Source organism: Amblyraja radiata, chromosome 1 (assembly GCF_010909765.2).
Source record: "Amblyraja radiata isolate CabotCenter1 chromosome 1, sAmbRad1.1.pri, whole genome shotgun sequence".
NCBI lineage: Eukaryota > Metazoa > Chordata > Chondrichthyes > Rajiformes > Rajidae > Amblyraja > Amblyraja radiata.
This window is the reverse complement of record NC_045956.1, coordinates 63,569,432-63,594,568: the sequence shown is the minus strand read 5'-3', so window position 1 is coordinate 63,594,568 and position 25,137 is coordinate 63,569,432. Positions and strand designations below refer to the sequence as shown.

Here is a 25,137-nt window from a genome sequence, read left to right as displayed (position 1 = left end):
TACACGTATTTGGGGAAGGCATCCAATAGATTGAGGAACAGCAACAAATTGTTTAGTTCGTCTTTGTCCATAATTTTCCACGGATACTCGGGAGTGAAGGAAAATACAAATGTTTGTAATTAAATGTAAAATATTGCTATAATGGAAAGTACTTATTAAACATTTATGTGTTTGTTTTGTAGCAACGATCAACTGTAGCATCTTGCATGCACAGACAGGAGACTGTGGAATGCCTAAAGAAATTCAACGCTAGAAGAAAACTGAAGGTCAGATATAATTTTATTTAATTCTCTTAACCTGAAGCTGTATTTCTCATTTTTATTTTATTTGCTGATTTGAATTTTATTTATTCGGAAAAAAAATCAATGTGACAGCCCCCCCCCCCACACCCCGCCGTAAAAACAAACATGTATTAAATGAGGTCCTTTCATTGCATTGCAAGTGGCACTATAGATTGTTCTGACTTTGACTTTAAATGTTTGCTCTGAGCATTCAAGGCCATCCCATTTGTTGGCCATACACACTAGCAGGAGTACTTTTTCTTCTTCTTGCGTATGGCGTGCACAGCCTAAAGTTGTAGATCAAGGATAGACATCCAGGCCAGGACAGCATCAGTGACTGGGTGGATGACTTTGATGCCACCAGGGAAAAGCTTCAGTGAGCAGTCATTCACGATGTGTGGAATGGTCTGGTCTGGATGCCCGCAGTCGCAAGCAGGGCTGTCTGTCATCCCCCACTTATGCAGGTGATGGGCTGTTCTTGCATGGAGGATGCGGAGTACAACTGGTGAGTAGGACTTAATGTCAGCGCCTTCTTGAGGGGCAGATACATTGAGACATCAAGCATTGGCAGGAGTTTTTTTTTGAAAGATTACATCTTGACTGTAAGGAGTTGCAGAAAACCCGAAGGACTGCTAAAGGTTTCTAAATTGGACATCACTTGATTCTTTTCTTCATAAGATGTCTAAGAACTGAAACTCTCTTAGCAAGCTGGTGAATATGAAGAAATTCCTTCACTCAGATTTGCACTTAAAACCACAAGGACGGAGACATCTAAATATTTGTATTTTTGTACATAATGAAATAGAGGATCGAACTTGATAAATTTAGATATTTAGAGACAAGCATATGGTTGCCTGTTCCCATGGGATAAAGATTGTGCTTCAAATGCAACAAAGGCATCAGATAGGGACTTCAACGGGTGAGACTACAGAGAGTCTGCCAGACATACTTAAGGGTCCCACCCGAAACGTCACCCATTATTTCTCTCCAGAGATGCTGCCTGGCCCGCTGAGTTACTCCAGCGTTTTGTGTATATCTTTGGTTTAAACCAGTATCTGCAGTTCCTTCTTACATTTAATCAAACCTTGTCAGAAACCCTGTCATGTGGCCAAATAGCAAGAGTCATAGAGTCTTACAGTGTGGAAGCAAACCCTTCGGCCCAATTTGCCCATACTGGCCACATGTCCCATCTACACTAGTCCCATCTGCCTGTGTTTGGCCCATATCCCTCTAAACCTGCCCTATCCATGTACCTATCAAAATGCTTCTTAAACGTTGCAATATTACCTGCCTCAACCAACTCCTCTGGCAGCTCATTCCATGCACCTGCCACCTTTGCATGAAAAAGTGATCCCACAGATGCTTATTAAATCTTTTCCCCACTCACCTTAAACCTATTTCTTCTGGTTCTCGATTCCCCTATTCTGGGCAAGAAACTGTGCGTCTGCCCAATCTATTCCTCTCCTGATTTTATACACATCTTAAGATCACCCCTCATCCTCCTGCGCTCCAAATAGAGTCTCAGCCTTCTCAACCTCTCCCTATAGCTCAAGCCCTCTAGGCCTGGCAACGTTCTTGTAAATCTACCTGCCTCAACTACCAACTCTGGCAGCTCGTTCCATATACCGACCAAAAAGTTGCCCGTCAGGTTCCTATTAAATCTTTCCTCGCTCACCTTAAACCTGTGACCCGTGGTTCTTGATTCCCTTACTCTGTACATTTACCCTTTCTATTCCCCTCATGACCTTATACACCTCTATAAGATCACCCCTCATTCTAGTTGGTTCCAAGGAATAAAATCCTGGCCTGCATGACCTCTCCGATAGTGTGTAGCAAGGAACCAAGGCAGGAAGGATGCTGGTTTATTCCAAATATAGACACAAAATGCTAACGTAACTCAGCAGGTCAGGCAGCATCTCTTAACAAAATGAATAGGTTGGAACCCTTCTTCAGACCCGCATGTTCTCCTTGTGGCCATGTATGTTTCCTCCAGTTTGCTCCGGTTTCCTCCCACATTCCAAAGACGTGTGGATTTGTAGGTTATTTGGCCTCTGTAAATAGCCCCTTGTGTGTAGTGGGATAACTAGTGTGAACGGGTGATCATTTGTTGGCGGGAATTTGGTGGGATGCCAATGGTCCACGCTGCATCTCTCAAAACTCTATTTAATCCTTCAGCCTCCTTTATCAGGGGAAAAGGCCGAAGCTTATCCAGTCTTTCTTTATAACTCCAGGCCTCCATTCCAAACATCGTTCCCATGAATCTTTTCTGAATCCTCTCTTACATAATCACTTCCTTCCTGCCACATAGCGAACAAAACTGCACACATAACTCCCAAGTGTGATCTCATCAACAATTGTACAACTGTAACATGATGCCCCAACTCTTGCACTCGGTGCCTCAGCTGTTGAATCCAAGCATACCATCTCCTTCTTCACCATTCTGTTTACTTGTGTCGCCACTTTCAGGGAGAAGCGTACTTAATCCTCATGGTTTCTCTGTTCAAGATTCCCCAGAATTCTACATGACCTGGCCAGGTTTAACTTCCCAAATAAATCACTTTGCACTTCTGAGATAAATTCTGCCTGCCATTCCTTTGCCAACTCTTCTAGTTCATTTCTATTTTGTTGAAGCCTTTGACAGCCATCTTCATTGTCCACTACATCACCAATTTTGTGGTAATCTGCAAAACTTACTAATTATGACACCTATGTTCTCTAATCATATATGTGTACATGTATGTGTGTATGTATGTGTATATATTTATAAATTATAAAGGACACAGTACCGTCACTGCGGCACATCAGTGATTAAAGATGAAAAGAAGCCCACCATTACCATACACTACCTCCTACCACCGACAATTTTGTATCACATCTGCGATCTCATCCAGGATTCCATGTATTCTAACCATCTGGACTAGCCAACCATGTGGGACCTTGTTAAAGGCCTTAAGAAAGTCCATGCATACAACATCCACCGCCCTGACCTTATAAAGCCTTTTGTTCACCTCCTCAAAAAAACATAATTGACTTTCAAATATGATGTCTCAAAAACAAATCCAAAATCAATTCTTGACCTTCAAACTGCAAATGAATCTGTCCTTCAAAGTATTGTCCAGTATATTTCCCACCACTGACGTCAGACTCACAAGCCTGTACTTCCCTGGCGTCCTTGCAGCCCTTCTTAAAGGCACAACATTAGCTATCTTCCAGTCTTCCTCGATTGTCTTTCCCTTTTTTGTCTAGAAGACCAATCACATGCAAAATTGACTACCCTATTATCTTGAATACACAAAAAATATTGCATGATCAAAACTTAGAAGTTTAACCAAATACACATACAGGTACATAACAAAAGAAAGTCAAAATAACAATTTAATAAAATGTACTGCCAGTTGAATTATACCAGAATATTGATAGAAATTTACTTGTATAAATGTAGATTGTTGGTTGTTGTTCCTCATATATATTTTTTTGTTTTAACTCCTTCAGGGTGCGATTCTCACAACAATGTTGGCCACAAGAAACTTCTCAGGTGCGGGTGAAAAATTCTAATCTTGTTTGCACACAAGAATTATGCAGAATAAAATCTTAAAATTACATATCCTCATTTAGTCAATATTAGTGGTGGGATGGGAATTCAGCAATTTTAGAATCATTTAGATAGATAACAATAATTTGGTATGATATACATACTAAATTGTCATGTAATTTTTCATGTCTAAATCAATGTAAATATGACTGGTATAGTAAGAGATATTTATAATATTTAATGTTGAACGAAGAATACATTTTATCAGTCTTTGTCTTATACCAAGTTTGTTTCCTTTAAAAACTATATACATGTTTGTATTGTTTGTTATATAAGGTATTCAAGTACTTGTTAGGATATTTTATTTTTCCCCAAATGCCTTGTCATAAACCATAGGATTGGATCATCATGATTCTGAAAAGAGATAAATAGTTCATTCAATATTTTTAAATATTTAAGTAAATGTGAGATTTAGTTCATCACAAGAAGCGATAATAAGAAGCAATAAGAAGCTAGCATTAGGATAGTTAACTTCTAAGAGTTTCTAGAAATAAGAGGAAAATTACATATTATTTTTAAAAAATGAGTTCAAAGGACCATGAAACCAGAGAATATACATCAATGACTTGCAAATACTCGTAATCTGAAATGGAAATGGGCTAAGAGGTGGCACCGACATTGAGAGTGAGGTGTAAAAGAAGCACCAGGTAGAGTGGAGTAATCCCTAGAGGCAGCAGCAAGTCTGGCAACACTTGTGGGATCATCAAGAATGAGCTACAAAAAACGCAACTGAAAGAGTGGAGCAGAGCAAAGGCAATGCAGTCATTTTGTGAAGGGCTGTTGAGATCAAACTGCAGACTTTGGTGAGCATCAAACTTTGGTTGGAGGCTGAGTGATAAGAATGCGAAAGTACATATGCCACTGAGAGTAAGGATCATCACTACTAATCCCCAGAGAATGTGACAGTATCTGCACTTATTGCCAATCCTAATTTCCTTTGCACTGAGTTCCCTGCTGCGACATTTCAGAGGCCAGTCAGGACTCGAGCACATACAGGTCACATAGGTCAGAAGGCAGATTCCTTCCACCAAAAGACTCCAGAGTGATTTCCTTCTCTATGAGCCTTCACGAGTGTAGCCACAAAAATACTTTTAATTTTTGATACTATCCACGACAAGCTGTTCATACCAGTCCTGTACATTCACTCTCTCCATCACCAATGCAGTGTGTATCATCTCTGAAATGCACTGCAGCCACTCACTCGGGCTACTTCAACACCATAACCCCCAGCCTCTACCACCAAGAAAGGACACGGGCAGCAGCTACATAGAAATATGACCACCTGTGGGTTATCATCCAAATTGTGCACCATCCTGACTTGAAAACATATCATCATTCTTTCAACGGCACTGATGATGCAGTTCAAATCAGCTCACTATCACCTGGCCTTGATAGTTATGTTCACAAGCCAAAAATGAAGAAATAAATAAAGAAGGACATTAGAGACCCAGATAACTTCAGATCCAACTTGACGATTTGCCTTAGACCCCATGGGCTTTAACATTTTGGATCCAATATTCAATGTGGGACCTTGACGAAAGCCGTAATGAAATCTATGTAGACTATGTAGAACAGCACCTCATATTCCCAGCACCTCATATTCCACTTGTGGAGTCTGCATCCTGGTGGCATGAACATTGAATTCTCACAATTCTGTTAACCCTTGCTGTCTCCTCCCCTTCCTATCTCTCCCTCAGCCCTCGGGCTCCTCCTCCTTTTTCCTTTCTTCTCCCCGCCTCCCCCACCCCCTATCAGTCTGAAGAAGGGTTTCGGCTCGAAACATTGCCTATCTCCTTCGCTCCATAGATGCTGCTGCACCCGCTGAGTTTCTCCAGCATTTTTGTGTACCTTCTATGTAGACTACATCGACCACACTGCCTCTACATCAATGTATTTTGTTTCTGTAGTAGAAAAATTCTATCTAATTAGTGTGACAATATCTCCCACCACCAAAGCCAGGCAGATTACCCTTGATCAAATACGTCTTTTCTAAGTGCAATTAATGCTGTACTTCGGAATGTTCTTTCAATAACATTCCTATCAGTGACATTATACTCACAAGCCTGTAATTACTTGGATGCTTTCTTCAATAAAGCTGCCCAGTTTTCCATCCTCCGGTCACCCAAGGCCAGTAAAGGTTTAAAAATCTGTCAGGACCCCAACAAACTCTTTCGCTGGCCCTGGTTTCACAACATTCCATTTTAAAAGACTCCCACTTGTTGGATGTAGATTTATCAGCAAGTAGTTGCACTAAATCTACCTTTGTCAAGTGCTATATTACGATATTGAAATTGGCCTGCTCCCAATTCAGGACCTTAAATTCTAGACCATCCTTATTCCTTTCCATAACTCCTTGAATCTTAATTGTGAGGGGCATGTATAGTGATGATTGGAGTAATTTTTCACCACAACAGCAAAGGGGCATTAGGATTAAGGTGAGAAGTAAGAGAGGTACTTTTTTCCCTTCAGAAGGTGTTTGCAGACTGGAATACCCTGCATACATTTAATCTTAATACTTGAATCTGTCAGAGCAAGAAACAAACAAACTGCTGGAGGAACTCAGCAGGTCAGAAAGCATCTGTGGAGGGAATGGATAGACAATGTTTCATGTTTCACACTTCTTCTGACTGATGGAGGAGGGAGAAAGCTGGAAAGAGAGGTGGTTGTGGGTCAAAGTCCGGACTCTACCATTACCCTCTGTCTCCTATTGCAAAGCCAATTTTGTATCCCATGGACCTTTGGTCCAGCCTCTTATGTGAGATCTTGTTGAAGTAAACCATGTCTACTGCACTGCCCTCATCAATTCACTTTGTTCCCTCTTCAAAAAATGCAATCGAATTGCTCAGACGAGATCTATCTTTGACAAGGATGCTGGCTATCTCCGATTAATCCCTGCCATTCCAAGTAATTATTAATCCTGTCTCTCACAATTTTGTTCCCAACAACTTGCAATTATTTGAATTTGGATGTCCAAACATAGGATGTGCAATTGAAAAAAACTTTGATGAAACCACAGCTGAGGTATGGTGTACAGTTCTGGTCGCCACAGGATAGGAAGCATATGATCACACGGGAGAAAATGCAGGGGAGATTTGTGGCCTGGGGTAGAATGTTTCAATTATAAAGTGAGACTGAATATGCTGAGTTTGGTGTCCTTGGAGTGAAGAGGGATCTGATAAAGCTGAACCAAATTATGAGATGCACAGATAATGATGATTGAAGTAACTATTCACCACAGCAGCAAAGGAGGCATTTGTGTTTAAACTGAGTAAGAGGGTTACCTTTTTTTTCTCCAGTAGATGGTTGCTCTCTGGATTACACTGCATAGAATTAAATGTTCATGATGAATATTTCAATTGCCAGGCAATTGTAGCCTATGGACCAGGTGCTAATAAATGGGATAAATATAGATGGATACTTAATGGTCAGCATGGATATGACAAGGTGCAGAGCCAATTTCTATGGTGTATCACTCTGACGTAATGATTATTATTCTTCACCCACTTGTTCACATCCCTTTAAACCACTGGGTTCATTGTCCCATCTGTAAATTACCCACTGCCTTTCTGGCATGGTAGCGTGTGGTCATCCAGGAGCAACGCTCTCTAGTTGCTGGAAGATTATACTTTGTATTGTGGTGCAACGTCTGATTAAATCTGCAGTTCAGCTTCGGGCTCACATTTTGCAGTCAAGATGGCAAGCACAATTTCACCCAGAGATTAGTGAAAATTTGGAACTTGTCCAAAAAGTGGTGTCTTTCACAAAATTGTGATTGATATATTTTTGTTCGGTAGTAGTTTCAAACAATATGAATCAGGATTAGAATTCATTAGGATTTTTTAGGATTGGGATTCGGATTTAGGATGTAGAACAGTCATAATATCATTGAATGGCAAAATTTGTCTGCGGAATGAATGATCGATTCCTGTTCTAAAAATATCATAAATCAGTTATCAGAGTAATTTGTGAGTAAATCTGTAGATGTTTGATATAATCAGCAATAAACTTTTGAAGAAGCAAAGAACTATGTGAAGTGTTATGAAGAAACAGAATAGGTGACCTGAATTTGTATGGATTGGCTCAGTCTTTGATTCAATTTCTCCCAATCTTTAGCTATGATACCAGCTGAAGATTAATGAAACCTCTGCATGAAATTGGGCACATTGATTAATAACATCTTTAGAGAAGCATTCTAATTAAAATAATATTATCTTTATATTTGTAGCAACAATATTCCAAAATTACTGCTAAAATTTACACCGGTATCTAAATGTTGTTTTCTTGTTTCAGTGATTGGCACTTTAATAAATCTCTAAAAGATTGTTGTCCTGAAATTCAGTATTGTGCAGTAATGGCAGCATATTGGCCTCTAATTGGAAGATAAGGTCACTAATTGGAGCTACATTTTGGAAGTGAAGTACATATTGTCATTATTATGTAGCACCTGAAATATTTATAGCCTTCTGAGTTCCATTCTAGCTTCTTTGTTTTAAATGCTGCCTTTTTTGTTTGTGGTTGTCAACCAAGTCTGTTAAATTGATATATTTTATTTACCAATTTTAAGTTAATACAAAATTCACACAAAAGTTGTATCATACAGTTTGTTACAAATGTGATTAATCACTTAAACAATTATCCTTTATCAATTCATTGTTATTTTAGGAGTATTTTTCTTTAAAACTTGCATATAGTCAGTGACAAGAAAACAAATTCCCCATTTCCTTTAAGGTTTTAGATATTTTGTGTCACAAAATGTTGAGACAGAAGTAACCTGATCTTAAACCTGTTTGTTTTTGTTCCTACCTTTTTTTCCTATTTCCACTTTATTTGGAATATGTTCTCTGTAAGGTAAGATCTTACACCACTAATCGGGCATTTTTGTATCTTGAAGCAATCACTCTTTCATTGATTAATAACTCGAGCTTGCTATTTGAATTTAAAATTGACTTTTACCTGCCATCGATAAATTTGCTTTGGGTTTTCTCTGCCTATGATTGCTTTCAGCTGCAACAAAGTCAGTTTTGACTTGTAGCAGCTCTTTACCTTTCACTAGTGGCTCCGCTGCTGCTCATGTTGCTGCAAGTTAAACAGTACTGGCTTTCCCGAAAAGACAAGTCCTTGTGATTGTTGGAAATTATGTAACTGAACATACTGTTTGTTGTCAATTTACAGCAGCAAAGAGTCTGATGAACAAGAAGACAGATGGAGTTAAGGTTAGTTTGAATTTAACCATGTCACACAGACTAACAAATCATGTTCTTACTTGAATTTCTCTAGTGGGGTTTTCAGTCTTTTTATTACTGTTGACGGACTTGCAGGCTGGTGTGGCTTTCACAGAAATAGCTTCCCATCCTGCACACAAATTATAATTTATTTTTAACCAACTCTTTCCTTGCAGTTAAGACATCACTGAACATCACTAAGCCATTAACTGAATCAAGTTAATCTCTCATGCTGGGTCCACTTGTGGAGATTAGCTTTAGAACATCCTCTTCAATTACAAAAATAAAGATCCAGATATAGCTTTAATTATATATCTCCAATGGCTTATTAAGGGAATAGCCTGTATGACTACATACCTTGGCTAGATATGACACTGATACATCAAATTAACTGGCATGCTTACACTATGAGATTTGAGTTAGATCTGTCACCCGTTTGTTCATTTAGTTTCTGCAGTTTCAATTGTCAGAACATTAGCCAATTGTTAAATTGTTAACTATCTGCAAAATTATTATGATCTCAACTAGGATTTTGCACAGGTTGGAAAATAAAGATAAAGTCAGTAATGGAAAGAAAGATTGAAGGTATTGAACGCAATCAGGGTTAATCCTGACCAGGATGTTGCACATTGGCCCTAATGCTATATTTGATCAAATTAATTTCTCTGAGTTTTGGTTTGCATAATTTTTGAATTGTTCAATAACAAGCACTGTAGTTTAAAATTATACCCCATATAGAAAGTGATTCCTTTTACCGGATCGGAATAATTCATTTGTAAGCTCGTTCAATGACTCTAAGGAAAGTAAGGAAGATAATTTATTTTCTAGGTCAGCTGGGTTTGAAAACTTCTAAGAATTTTACTGTTCAGCTTCCAGTTCACCAGCTCCATACACAATTGACAGAACAATGTAAAAATTGAAACACTTTTTTGGCTAGTGTTTCAATCTCATTTCACTTGTGAAATAAGTGAATATACAATAATTTCAGGTCGTTTCCACAAATGTTTTTGAATCAGAATAGAGCTTGGTTAATAGAACTCATCCATACTTCAATATTCATAGAGCTTAATTCTTCATATGAGCTCTGGCAATAAACACTGATTGATGAAGACCAGTTAAACATTAATGAAAGCCCCTCTGATCTGGAAACAGTTTTAACAATATCTTATGTTATCCAACAAATCTTTGAGGACATATTTGTGGCCAGACATATTTTGCATACCTAGTTAATTTTGGGTTACTGATAAGTGTCTACAAAGGGGCTGGGGAAGATGATCAGATCAAGAGAGGTGGGTAAGTAATATTATAAGAGTGAATCACTCATTCAATGGATATTAAATGTGATGGATAGGTTGGAGGTTTGCTTACTGTTTTTGACATTTTTTGACAAAAGGTTATCATGGCCACCCAAAGTAGTTCCAAATCTAAATTTATAGCCATTTCATTATTTCGTTGAAAGGGGGGGAAACTTGTTAATTGTAGTAGGGCAACGGCCATCCACACTTCAGTAGAAGTTGCGATCACTATCGTACCTAGCATCGTAAGGTAACGTGCCTATTGATGTTTTCAACAATGATGATGATTTATAATTGTAGCATTTGCTATGGAAGAGCAAATTTTATAAAGATTATTAGAATTTGCCTAAATCACTCATTCTTAACTGGGAAATTATTACAAGTAAATATCATGAAAACAACACCAACATTTACCTTGAAAATATCCTTAAAAATTGTACTGTCGTTCATATTGTTCAACTGTATGTGCATCTCTTAGAACAGCTGATGTATCAACTAAATGTCTTCACGCCTATGACGGGTAAAGCTGTACCAGTCAGACAATTTTAACAAAGTTAATATAGAAGCAGAATGGTTTTATGAACCAGCATAAAAAAACTTGTCTTGAAGGAAGTTGTCATTACGTTTTACAGGCTTCAACTTTCCATTCTAATTTTTCTAACCATGTAAAAAATTCCTTCCAGATTTAGGAAGGATTTTAATAATGAACCCATGGGCCAGGTTGAAAGTATAAAGGGCATGGCACTGCAAGGCTCTATTTTCTGTAGGAAGATGGTCTTTATTAAAGGTTTTAAGATTACAAAAAAAATTAAGTGTCCCTGTACAAGGAACAACTGTTGTCTTGAGAAAAGTAATCTATCTTCAACACTGATATTGATGCTGCTTAAAAAGGATCGGTTGCATTTTTTGACTTCCCACTTGTTTTAAGACCATGCTTAAGTTGAAAGAAGAAATTTCCATGGTGAGATAATTAACCCTTTACTAAATCCATATTTCTCCATTGTGGCTATATGCCATACGTAAATGATTATAAGGAATTACTATTTACATTTCTATAGAGCCAGTGTTCATTCTCTATATCATGTATATCTATGGAGTTTTGTGCACTATGAGAAACCACTGATCATGCCTGTATATATTGTTTTTCTCTCTGGGGAAAAAAAACCTTACCAAAGTTTCTTTTTCATTCCATCTGCTTCCTGCATTAGCCAATGTTTAGTTATTTAAGCATGATTTATATACTATTTTCACATTTATGGAATTTGATTATTTAATTATGTTGTACTACTAAGTCTAAGATATGATTGTGATTTTTGTTTTACTAATTTGTGTTTGTTGCAACCCTGCCTTGGTTATTTGAAGTGGAGATTTAATTTCCTTCAATTTAAACATTTAACTGAGAAATAGTTTTGAAGGTTATGTTACTTATTCACAATGGGATGATAGTTTCAAGTCAAAATGTTATTAAGTTTGAGGCAAGATAATAATGAATTCCATATGGAGTATTTCCATGATATTTTGTGATAAATTGTTGGCATAGTTATGTTCTAACTTGCTCAATTTAGGTCTGTGTTCATATTGTGAGCTCAGGATTTTAACTGCAACGCTTCCCTATCAAATTGAGCGTATTAATTGTAACTACACTTTAAGTGTGTTCATTCAATTAGTTTAATCGTACGTACATAAAATACTTTGTTTTTTTTAGAATTTACAGTTTTTTATTCATTTTGCTGATAAGAGATTATGCATAATATCTCAGAAACTAAGGATTGATTTTTGGTTATTAGTAAAGTATTACTGATAGCTGGTCATATCGCTGTGAAATTATTAAACAAGGAAAGCAGAAGGTAGAAAAAATGCTGGAGAAACTTAGCGGGTGAGGCAGCATCTATGGAGCAAAGGAAATGGGTGATGTTTCGGGTCGAGACCCATCTTCAGCCTGATCAGACTGAAGATGGGTCTCGACCCGAAACGTCACCTATTCCTTCGCTCCAAAGATGCTGCCTCACCCGCTGAGTTTCTCCAACATTTTTGTCTACGTTAGAGGAATAAAAATTGTTTACAAAAATAGCATGACAGGGTTCATTATTTGCAGTTAGTGGAATGTAATATAAAGATCATCATTGAAGTAGCCAGTTGCCTGACCAATCTTTGTGTATGCTTTAGATCCCATTGTCATTTTACAATAACTGTTTTGATTGTTAGATTTAGTAAACTTTGGAAATTATTTAACCAATATGCTTTACGGTAAAAAGTGTAGAAACTTCTAGTAAATAAACTGGACTACTTACATTTTTTCTGATAATATTAATGGCAGAAGTATTAGAGAATCGACACATGGAAACATTATAATCACAGACACTGCTTTTGCCATGACAACTCAGAATAATTGTACTTTGCATCCTAGAAGGAGGCTGATTGACCAGTTGCATCTGTGTCCACAGATCAAAGAGCACAAAGAGTTCCACTCTTCCTCTTGGTTCTTCTAGCATCTAATGCAATATTTAAAGAAAAAATCAGTTTTAAATGCCAAGCACTTTGAAGTAGACACATGAATTCCGATTTGGAGAATAACTCTGCCAAGCAATTGTGTTTTAAAATATTCTTCATGTTAAAGAAATGACACGGGTTTGAAAGGTAGTCTCTCAGAACAAAATAGAGGTGCTTCTACCAATCATAATAATCATAATTATAATCATTTTATTAGCCAAGTATGTTTTGCAACATACGAAGAATTTGATTTGCCATACAGTCATACCAATAAAAAGCAACAAAACACACAAAATACATTGTAACATAAACATCCACCACAGTGACTCCTCCACATTCCTCACTGTGATGGAAGGTGATAAAAAAGTTCAATCTCTTCCCTTCTTTGTTCTCCCGCGGTCGTGGGCCTCGAGTCTTCCGTTGACGGGATGATCTTGGCTCCCGTAGCTGGCAGTCGAGCCCCCCGCATCGGGGCGATCAAGCTCCCGCATCGGGGGGACTCAGCTCCCAGGGCCAGTCGATCGGAACCCGGGTCGGGGCTGGTCGAACCTCTTGTGACGTTGGAGCTTCCCGACATCAGTCTCTACCCGAGGCTGCGAGCTCCTCGATGGTGAAATCAGCAGGCCACGGTTGGAGCGTCGATCCCAGGCAAGGGATCGCAGGCTCCGATGGTAAGTCCACGGCCCCGCGGTGGGGCTCTAAGTCAGTCTCGAGCAAGGCCTCCAGCTCCATGATGTTAGGCCGCAGAGCGACCGGAGATACGATCCGGAAAATAATCGCATCTCCATCAGGGTAAGAGAGTGAAAGAAAATTTCCCCCGAACACCTCCCCCACCCCCCACATAAAACAAACCAGAGAACATTAACACATACTTTTTAAAATACACTAAAAATAACGAAAAAGACGAAAATACAGACAGACCGTTGGCGAGGCTGCCATTGCTGACAACGCCACCCAGTGGGAAAAAATGGCAAAAGGAAGATAAATGTTAAAAGCAAGTTGATGGTCTGAGCAGATATGGAAGAGACATTTGTGTGAGAATGAAGATTTCAATTTTAGTTAAAGTTGGGTTTTGTAAAGTAATCTGGTAGACAGTAAAACGGTAGACAGAAAAAACTGGCACAAAGTATTGATAAGGGCAGATCATGTTGAATTCTGTTAAAAAAATTAAAAACTCAGCCAAAAGTTGGAATGTGATGAACATTATAAATGGCCTGGCTCAGTGTGAAGTGTTAATGGAGGGGAGCGGCGTTTGTGGTGGGAGTGAAAATTTGTCTCGACAGTGAATCATAGAATCAAAGATTCAAGTTGCAGGAACTGCTGTGCTTGCATGTTAAGCTGTAACATTGCCAGAGTTAGGTTTGGCTGTAATCTTTTGTGTATTATGCAAGATTTCTCAAATGGAGAAAACAACTGTCAAATTGGTAGATACAGCAAGAACATTATACTTTTAGTGCATTGCTACTGACTACTTTTTTAAGATGATAGTATTTATCTTTGTATTTTTAAGTAAATTGTTACTTATATTCTGCACCTGAATTTGAGAGCCAAAAAAACATTTTTGCAAATTATATTAAAATAAGTAACATTTATTTATTTTTTTCTTTTGGCACAGAGGGGATGTCAGTAGATAGCAATATAGGATATTTGATCTCATTGTGTTGCTGAGAACAGGAAGATGCAAAACACATGGACTAAATAATCAGAAGCAGACTTTGTGTGACAAGGTCCTTGTTGTTTCTCTACAACTGCAACTATATGCAGTTTTTTGCCAAAGTTGTTTTGTTCAGCCTTTGAATCTTTAGAAGCGCTCTTGGGGCATTTCTTCTGTATGAATATTACTGTAGAGGTCCGTCATGAGAGGAGGATGTATTGTGGGTGACTGTAATCAGTTTTGACCTGCCATTTTTATCAAGATTTGTACAGGATCTCTACCCAGCATTTCTATATGGGAATTGACTTAGTCCTTTTAAGAATAAGGATTAGACTAATTGTCTAAAATGGTTCCTTTTCTTCCAGTTAATTTGGATAATATTTGCCTCCCAGATGTAGAGATAACAATTCTTTGGAAAGGAAAATGTTACTTTTCCAGAAAGTAGCCAATTGAGCACAAGTAAAGGGCCTGATGCACTTAGGCGATTTTTTTCGGCGACTGTCACAGTCTTAGCAGGTCGCCGAAAAAGCGGCGACTGGACCCCCCCCCCCCCCCCCACGACAATGACTACGACAATGACTACGACAAACTACCAACTAGTCAACGTCAAGCTACGGTGCTACGGTAAGCTACTGACAACCAGCAACCCATTAGGACGTCCACCTACGACCACACCTACGACCACACAGGCGACAACCAAAGTCACCCTACGTCCACCCGCGACAAGTTACGATAAGCAACGTTGGCTACAACTGAAGACAACTGAAGACAATTCAGTCGCCGGTACCTGTCGCCGGTTGACTTAGGTTGACGTAGGTGGTCGCCAATGGAATTCACTGGTCAGCTCCCGGCGAAAACCAACGGCATCTGGCGACAACCTGCGTCATCCTGGCGACACCCTACGACAGCACCTGCGACAGGAGAAGACAAGCTACGTCAAGCCCACAGTCGCCGAAAAGTTTTGAACATTTCAAAATCCAGCGGTGACCAGAAAAACGTTACGACTCTTTGAGGAGACGACTCACGACCATACAGGCGTCACCCCGCGACCATGTGGCGACAGCCTAGTCACCTGTAGTTCCGAAAAAATTGCCGAAGTGGGACAGGGGCTTAAGGCAACTAAAATTTCCTACATCAGAGCACTTCTAAAATACTTCACTGTTCACCCCGTGATTCCAAATGTGTCTTACAAATGTCTTGTACAGTTATAACCTGACACCGCAACTGCTCTCCTCAGTTCCCTGAAGATGAAACGCCTTCTTTACCACTGGACTTTAACCTTGGAATAAGCGTTGTAGAATTTCTGTTCCTGAAAATTTACAACTATTGAATCTATTGACAACAACGTCTTGCCTAATTGTTGTCAGCTGTCAGTTAGGGACTGTTATATTTCTCATTATTGTTTTCTCAATAGAGCTTTGATTCCAGTAAGGACATATTTTTTGTTTTATGAATTGTGCTTTGTACATGATGGGAAGTCTTTAGATCTGAAGAGGAGAGTCTCCACTAAAATAACCAGATTCTAGCCTGCTCTTGTAACCACAATATGTATGACTGGTTCAAATATGTTCCTCATCCGTGATGCACCATTAAAGTTTGATGCTGGGGAATTCAATAATGAAAATAATAATAGTTGCGAGGATAAGTCTATACTTTCATTTCTTAGTGTGTTTTTAGATATCAGCCCAATGGGCCTGTCCCACTTACGCGACTTTTACGACGATTGCCGGCACTCGTCACAGGTCGTTACAGGTCGCCGAAGATTTTCAACGTGTTGAAAATCCAGCGGCAACCAGAATGATGCTACAACGAATGAGGAGACTACTCACGACCATACAGGCGACACCCCAGCGGCATGTCGCGGGGTTGAAGCTTGTATGGACGCGAGTATTCGCCCAAAGAGTCGTACCTTGGTCTGGTCGCCGCTGGATTTTCAACATGTTGAAATTTTTCAGCGACCTGCAACGACCTATGACAGGTGTCGGAAGTCGCCGAAAAAGTCGCGTAAGTGGGACAGGCCCATTAATATCAGTGTTATTCTTATGAGATAATTGTTATTCATGATGGGAAATGGCTGGTTACTCGGGGACATTTTTTTAATCAATTAGGTTATTAATCATTCCTTTAATGCCCACCAATTTCTTATTATTAATTGTGCCATTACTATTTATTATTTATTTTTTGGATCCGAGCATTGCTAGTAAGAAGTGCATGTATTTACTATCTGCAATCGCCCGGGAGGGGGGGGAATGAAGCATTTGCAATATATTTCCAGATTTTTTATGGTGTGGTGACTTGGAGGGAAATCTGCAGGTTTTAATATCCCACCGCCTTTGCCCTTCTTCGTGATAGAGATTGTGGGTTTGGGAAACGCTCTTAGAGAAACCTGAGCAAGTAAACTTGATTGTGGTGCATATCACTGCCACTGGGCACTTGCGTGGGAGGAAGTGAATGTTTCGGAAGGTTATTGGAATGCTAATCGAGTGGGCTACTTTGTCCTGTATGATGTCACACTTCTTGAGATTTGTGGATGCTGCACTCTTTCAGGCAAGTGGAGAGTGTTCCATCTCCTTGAAGATGCTAGAATGTTTCATCTAAAAATTAATCTTCCCTATTGAATTTAGTCATAAAATCTTCAAAGCTCCCTCGGTTATTCTGTATCATATTTGTCATCCTGTTAAGGTATTTAATCAAAATTGACAATTAGTTATTTGGCATATATATATTTGAATAGATACTTCATTAAGACCTCCCTTTTCTGAAACTGAGTTGTAACATTCCCTTCCATTCCCTTTTAGACAATGCTATTTGATAACCTCCAACTATTATGTTTCATCTGTATTCTGATCAGAATTGTTGTGGGGTAATGCTTTACATTAGATCTCTGTTCCCTCTAAGGACATCGATTGCTTTCATTGCTCGGGTAATTTATTGGTATCTTCAGATCCCTTTATGTTGTGTTCTACTGCCTAATTATATTGATTTATCGATCTTCTCCAATATAATCGCCATGCATTTGCTTATTTCAAGAATGTCCCACTTAATGTCCCCTGCTTAAATTTAATTTTGTCCTGTATTACAGCAACAAATGTGAAATTTCTATTTTCCTCAAAGTTGCTGGCATTTGATTGCCAGACCTATTTTTCATGAACTGAGTGTATAGCTGAGCCAATCCACAGTTAAGATTCAACCACTGCTCTTGGTTTGGAGCTGTATATAGCCTAGATCAGAGAAGGAGAGTTAAGGGCCTGTACCACTTAGGCGATTTTTCAGGCGACTGTCAAACTGGAGGGGTGACTGTCATAGTGGAACACACACACACATCGCTTCCTTCACCAACCGGTTTTGCAGGCGGGGGACAGGGCAAGCACAGGGTAAGCTGTCTGATTGAAAATCACAAGGTGCAAAGTCAAGGTCATACAGGAAGGTTGGCGCTGTAATTAAGCACAGTGTATGGTAAGTCCTTTAAAAGAGGGGGGGGAAAGAAGTGAAGACAACTTTTAAGAAACCAGAGACACACGACTGAAGCTCGGCAGACATTTAACATTACCGATCGGTTATCCTTGGTTCTGAAAACAATTGCTTACGTTTTTTTTCCCCAATGAGCCATTGAAATTCACCGGTCAGCACCGGCTACAACCCACGAGAACCTTCGACCTCCTGGCAATCCAATAGGACATCCTGGCAACCCACCTGCGGCACAAGAATTCTCGCTACTCTCCACGGCGGCTTCATTCTAGCCGCCGCTAATTTTTCAACATGTTGAAAAATTTATGGCGACCATAATGAGCCGCGACTAGTTCCCAGAATGCGGGAACTCATCACGACCATGAAGGCGACTCCCCGGCAACCACCCGCGAACATGTGAAAACTGCATAGTTTTCTGCACTGGCCTAAAAAGTTGCCTAAGTGGGACAGGCCCATTAGAGAATGAGATGGATTTTAAAACAATCACATCATTCATGGTCAGCAATATTGATGTTTCTCTTTTATTTCTGCCTTATTTAGTTTATTGAAATTAGATTTCAAGTGAGTTCAAGTTCAAGTGAGTTTATTGTCATGTGTCCCTGATAGGACAATGTAATTCTTGCTTTGCTTCAGCACAACAGAACATAGTAGGCATTGACTACAAAACAGATCAGTGTGTCCATATACCATTATACTCAGCTACATGATGGATTGAAAGATGAACAAATCATTGTTTCCGACATCTGCATTGCTTGAACACTAATTTAACCACAATAGTGCTGTCCTCTGTCACATTCAAACAATTATACCTTCCAGTTTAAACATTTAAGCCATAGTGCTTCTAGCACTGATCCCTGGAACACTAAGATTCTCCACTTTCACCATGCTAATAAGCACTTTCATGCATTCTAATGCAGACACATAAAATACCATTTTCCTGTATCAACTTGAACAATATTTTATCCAATGCAAAAGTGACTTTCATCCCATAATGTGCATTCAATGTTATGTTATTCGCCTATGAATTATTGCATCTGATTTTATTAAAAAAAAATATGAATTAATAAGTACTGACTGCCACTTAACCAGTAACCCAATTATGTAGGAAAGTGCAAATAATTACTACATTTCAGTTGTTTCAATAATGGTTTTAATAATTCTGTAAATTATGGTCATACATAGTGTATCTGCAACGGCAGTACTTGTGCTTGAAGGTTAAGCGGCAGGGATGTGGCAGCTCTAATGCAATATGAAATGATATTTACTACGTTTTTGTTGTATTGCCATCAGATAGAATATGGCGCTGATCATACAAGTCAATTTTATAGCCTAGAGAAGTACAATACTATTTTAAGCATGGTATTAGAGGAATTAATGAATAACATTATATTTGTGCCATATCATGAGGTCAAAATGTTATGGGGAACAGTGCCAGATCTGGCTGGAGTGGAATAGGGACAAGGCATCGCACAGTCAGTACAGGGCAGGTTTAAGGTTCAGGGCTGAGGAGGAATGATGACAGAGTAGCAGTAGGATGAGGGGAAGTAATTCAGTTAGCTAAGATAGACACAAAAAACTGGGGTAACTCAGCGGGACAGGCAGCATCTCTAGAGAGAAAGAATGAGTGATGATTCGGGTCGAGACCCATCTTCAGACTGATATGAACAATGAATGAAAGATATGCAAAAAAGTAAAGATTAGCTGTTTGTTGGGTGAAAACGAGAATCTGGTGGGACTTGGGTGGTAGAGGGATGGAGAAAGAGGGAAAGGGACTGCCGGGGTTACTTAAAGTAAGAGAAATCAACATTCATACCACTGGATTGTAAGCTGCCCAAGCAAAATATGAGATGTGTGAGGCCCTCATCTATGATGGAAGAGGGAAACCCCCGTTCCCTTAACAAATTAGGACATCTCAGATGTCCTGGTAGGGAACATCTCATCTTGGGCGCAGATGCAGCATAGACAGAGGAATTGAGAATAGGGGATAGAGTCTTTGCAGGAAGAAATGTAATTGAGATTGTTGTGGGAGTCAGTGGATTTGTAATGGAAGTCAGTCGATAGTCTATCTCCTGTGATGGAGGCTGAGATCAAGAAAGGAGAGGGAGGTGTCGCAGATGGTCCGAGTGAATTTGAGTGTGGAATGGAAATTGGTGGTGAAGTTAATGAAGTCAGATTCAGATTCAGATTCAGATTCAATTTTAATTGCCATTGTCAGTGTACAGTACAGAGATAACGAAATGCATTTAGCATCTCCCTGGAAGAGCGACATAGCAAATGATTTGAATAAATAATAATAAGTGGGGGGGGTGATTGGCAGTCACCGAGGTACGTTGTTGAGTAGAGTGACAGCCACCGGGAAGAAGCTGTTCCTGGACCTGCTGGTTCGGCAACGGAGAGATCTGTAGCGCCTCCCGGATGGTAGGAGGGTAAACAGTCCATGGTTGGGGTGAGAGCAGTCCTTGGCGATGCTGAGCGCCCTCCGCAGACAAGACATGCAGAAGTCCATGAGTTCTGCATGGGTGCAGGAGGTAGCACCGATGCTATCGTCAATGTAACGGCCATAGTGTTTGGTGATAGGGTCAGTATACCCCTGTAACAATGATTGTTCGACGTATCCTACAATGAGGCAGGCATAGCTGGTGCCCATGTGAGTGCCCATAGCTACGCCTTTGATTTCGAGGAAGTCGGAGAAGTCGAAGGGGAAGTTAAGGGTGAGGATCAGCTCTCCCGTTTCTTCCCACACCAAAGACGTACAGTTTTGTAGGTGAATTGGCTATGGTAAATATTGTAAATTGTACCTAGTGTGTAAGATAGCGCTAGTGTGTGGAGATCGTTGGTGCGTATTTGGTGGCCAATGAACCTGTTTCCGTGCTGTTTCTCTAAACTAAACTAAAATGGATTACTGGGAAGATCATTGCAAAATTTAGACATTCCATGTCATATCCTTTATGCCCTTTATTTATTTTAACTCTCATTTTGTGGCTTTTGTCTACCAGCCTGAGGGAGATAGTTTTATATAGTGGAATCAGGTATGGATTGGCAGAAATTATACATCGGAGGCATGGATGGTTGGAAACAAACTTAGTCTTAGAAAGTTCCTAGGAAATTTTTCTTTTATAAATGACACAGTGCAATAATTTATCAAAACACCTTTAGCTTTATTCTTGATGTAACTGGGCAAATTAATATCTATCTGCTCGAGTCAACTTGATTTTGACCATAAGATGGATCTTCAGCATTCAAAATAAATTACTATTTTGTGTTTCACTCCAACTCTATCATCCCGTTGTGCCATATGTAATCTCATCCTATTAACATCAAATAAATAATATGAGTATTTGTATTATTTAATGCTACTTTAATTTGTGTGTCTTGTCTATGGTGCATTTCTTTTTTTGCTATTAGTTGTTATCCTTTCTTCTCCAGTACAAATTTTGGTGAAAATTCATATATTTTCGCATTTTACTTTTGCCTTCCATATGTGGAACTTTTTTCTGTTTCCAGATGAATTTAACTGCAGCGCGAGACCGTTTCTGAAGAAATCATTTATTTAAGCTATGAAAATTATCTTCTTTTTCTTTCTCTTTGGTCAGAAAAGGAAGTCCAGTTCGAGTGTTCAGATGATGGTGAGGATTTTTGTCTGACAGCCATGTCTTTCTTGGGTTTTTTGTAATACTGTGTGAAAATACTAAATTTTATATTTTTAATTTTAAGACACAATTTTAGTTGATTTTGTGTCTTACTGGAATTTGTTCTGCTTATTGCAAATCAAAACCTCTGATTTGAACATATATTAAGTAAAAGCTTCCTTAAAAAAAATCCATATCAGAAATGAATTTATTTTCTAATTGTGAATGATTTTGATGCTGCAGAATTAACAAAATACATTCCTGGTATTTTCTTCCCTGCCTGCCAATTCATATGACAAATGTTGGTTTGCTCAATGCTTTAAAATTATAGAAATCTTTTTTTTTAAATCCTTAAAGATTAAGCGAGTATTTAAATTTTGTTTCAAAACAATTGTAGAAAAAGCTGAAATTCTGTATGGAGTTGTACATTTCAATGTTTAATAGTTAATATAGTATTGAATGACTTGGATGTTCAATTGGTATGTTATGGTAGCTTGCTGTAAAATATGATTTACATGTCTCATATTCATGCAAGTCTTGAGATCCATTAAGCACCAATATATAAAATAGGTGAAGATGAATGGTTCACCTTCAATTCCTATTTTTAGAAATTAATTACCATGCTCAGATCATTGTTAAAGTTTATGCAGGGAATTTTTTTGGTAACCGAGAAATACAATTTGATTTTACATTTGTATGATATAATTAGACAAATTGTTGATCCCAAGTATATAAATTATTAATCTGCAGGTAACATAAAGGGACGGTTATGCCATATATATCTTAAAGTGAATTTAATAAGCACTTTCTTGCTTACAAAGTCAGTTATTCAATTAGAATTTTGATTGAAAATTACTCCATTTTCCACATCAAGATGGCATTAGCTCATTAAAAATTCAGACCAAGATTCATTTAAAATTACATGTGGTATCAGAATATTTCATTCTCTGTTGTTTGAAGTTTAGATCTACAACAACATTAGTAGCTTTGGGGCAGCACATCAATCAGATGTTAAAATGTATATTAATAGATTCAGACATGTCTGATATCTTAAGGAATCTAGTAGATGACTAAATGTTGTAATGGGATGTATCAGCAGGAAGAACATTGGTGTGATACTTTTGTGAGGATGCATAAAGTTAAGTCCAGATGCACTTTTAAGAAATTGAAAGGAAAGGAAACCCCAAGTTTCAAACTTTTTAGTAATTGGCTTATGAACAAAACATTTGGGATAGATTCTGTAACCAACCCCTTCCCATTAGCAACAACCCATATGTGTTCTGGAGGAGCATTTTTTATATACTCGCTCCCTCAACCAATTCCTTTCATAATTTGTCAAACAAAGTAATTATAAACATTTTCAACTGGATTAATGAAGGTTTATTTTTGTAATTTAGTTTAGAGATACAGCGCGGAAACAGGCCCTTCAGCCCACTGAGCCCGCACTGACCAGCGATCCCCGCACATTAACACTACCCTACACACACTAGAGACAATGTTTACATTTATACCAAACCAATGAACCTACAAACCTATACATGTTTGGAGTGCAGGAGGAAACAGAAGATCTCGGAGAAAACTCAAGCAGGTCACGGAGAGAACATACAGACAAGCACCCGTAGTCAGCATTGAACCCAGGTCTCTGGCGCTGTAGGATAGCGTGCCTTTTTCAAATTATTTATTACAAACTAATTTAAATGGAAGTAAACACAAAATATATTCCAACCATCGTAATGACACCTCACAGTCAACGGGAGATAGAGGAACTGATATGTAGGCAATCAGTAAACAGTTGTGATGAAAATAAGATTATAGAACATGGGGAGTTCAATTTCCCAAATACTAACTTGGATTGCTTTGCCTAAAAGGCTCAGAGGGGAAGGAATTTTTGAGGTTTCTCCAGAAATGTTTTTTGAGACTATATGTAGATAGGCCAATGCTGCAAGGAGCATTAGTGGATCTTGTCTTGGCAATGTAGTCAATCAAATGGAAGGAGTGCCCATGGGGAAGCGTTGAGGCCATGACTGTGTATTTCACAGTGGTTGTGGATAAAGATAGAAATGGACCATGACCAGGGGTAAATGTGGAAGCAGATACAATAGTGGTGTTGAAGACTTTTAAATAGACCCTTAGATGTGCAAGGAGTAGAGGGATATGGATCATGTGCAGGCAGAGAAAATTAACATCATGTTCGGCATCATGTTCAGCACAGATGTTGTGGGCTGAAGGGCCTATTCCTGTGCTATTCTGTTCTGTGTTCTATGATTAAAGGTCTTAAAATAGGGGAAGGATCATTTCATTAAAATAAGGAAAGACCTGGATGTACATCTGGGTGAGCTGCTGCCTTACAGTGAGAGGACTAATGTGGCTAGGACACATACCATGAATGGTAAGGTCCGAGAGAGTATAGAGGAAGAGAGAGACTTTGCGTAAATCCAAAGATCATTGAAGGTGCCAGTGCACGTTGATAAGGAGGCATTTAGAATACTGGCTTCCACAAGTTGGGTCACTGAATACAAGAGCAGGGTGGTTATGCTCCAACTGTAAATATAAATGGTCAGACCTCAGCTAGAGGTCACCACTGTTGGAAGAATGTCATAGAGTCATACGGTGTTGAAACAGGCCCTTCAGACCAACTTGCCCAACACTAGCTACACTAGTCCCACCTGCCAGCATTTAGCCCATATCCCTCTGGGCCACGTGCTGGAAGATGGGATTAGTATTGATGGGTGCCTCCTGGTTGGCATGGACATGGTGAGTTGGTGGTCTGTTTCCATGCTGTATGATTCTAAGTTCCAAGATTCTAAAAGGTATAATTTAAATGAAAATACATCTTCAAATTGATATCTCCAAAAAATGCTCTGATGTTACAAACTATTGAATTGATTCTGATGATTTGGCTGAAGTTATCAAAGCAACTCTGTAGTTCTTTCATAGATTTATTTAGCTTATAATGCCACCAGGTAAATCATGGTTATGCCAACATGTCTTTCAATTTTGCATTGTTGCCATATCATTAAAATAACTTGTTCAAAAGGGAACTGCAGATGCTGGAATATCGAAGGTACACAAAATTGCTGGGGAAACTCAGCGGGTGCAGCAGCATCTATGGAGCGAAGGAAATAGGGGACGTTTCAGGCCGAAAATCCTTCTTCAGACGCTGAGTTTCCCCAGCAATTTTATTAAAATAACTTTATTCTTTAGTCTTTAACTTAAATTTAAAAATCTTCTGGAATAAAAGTTTTTGTACTTGAGAAATTGAGATATCACATAAACATAAGCTTAGTGAATATGTAAATGTTGCTCTTACGTAGGCAACAGGTTCAGTGATGTGTTTTACCTTCAAGGCATAATAAAGATTGGTGAGATCCTCATCAGCCACTGCTGCTGCAGTCATTTGCACTTTGAGATGCAATCATCTCTGGGTTATTTAGCTAGAGTTTAGAGTTGCAAATTTTACAATGCTTCTTGGAAGTGGAGAGATACCTTTACCAGGAGTGATCACC

General features: G+C 38.9%; 1 protein-coding gene across 19 annotated transcripts in view; it reads left to right on the top strand.

The window, feature by feature from the left end:
* The window catches only part of LOC116974623 (calcium/calmodulin-dependent protein kinase type II delta chain), a 270,060-nt gene that overhangs the window by 197,064 nt on the left and 47,859 nt on the right, over window positions 1-25,137 (top strand). For 6 of the 19 annotated variants that reach the window (XM_033023340.1, XM_033023415.1, XM_033023389.1 and 3 more), the window contains exons 11-13: window positions 183-266; window positions 3,774-3,816; window positions 9,046-9,086. In XM_033023340.1, coding sequence (XP_032879231.1) covers window positions 183-266; window positions 3,774-3,816; window positions 9,046-9,086 — 168 coding nt within the window. Of the gene's footprint in view, window positions 1-182; window positions 267-3,773; window positions 3,817-9,045; window positions 9,087-21,595; window positions 21,629-25,137 lie in introns of all 19 variants that reach the window. The other 13 variants (XM_033023401.1, XM_033023394.1, XM_033023350.1 and 10 more) reach the window with 3 other exon arrangements.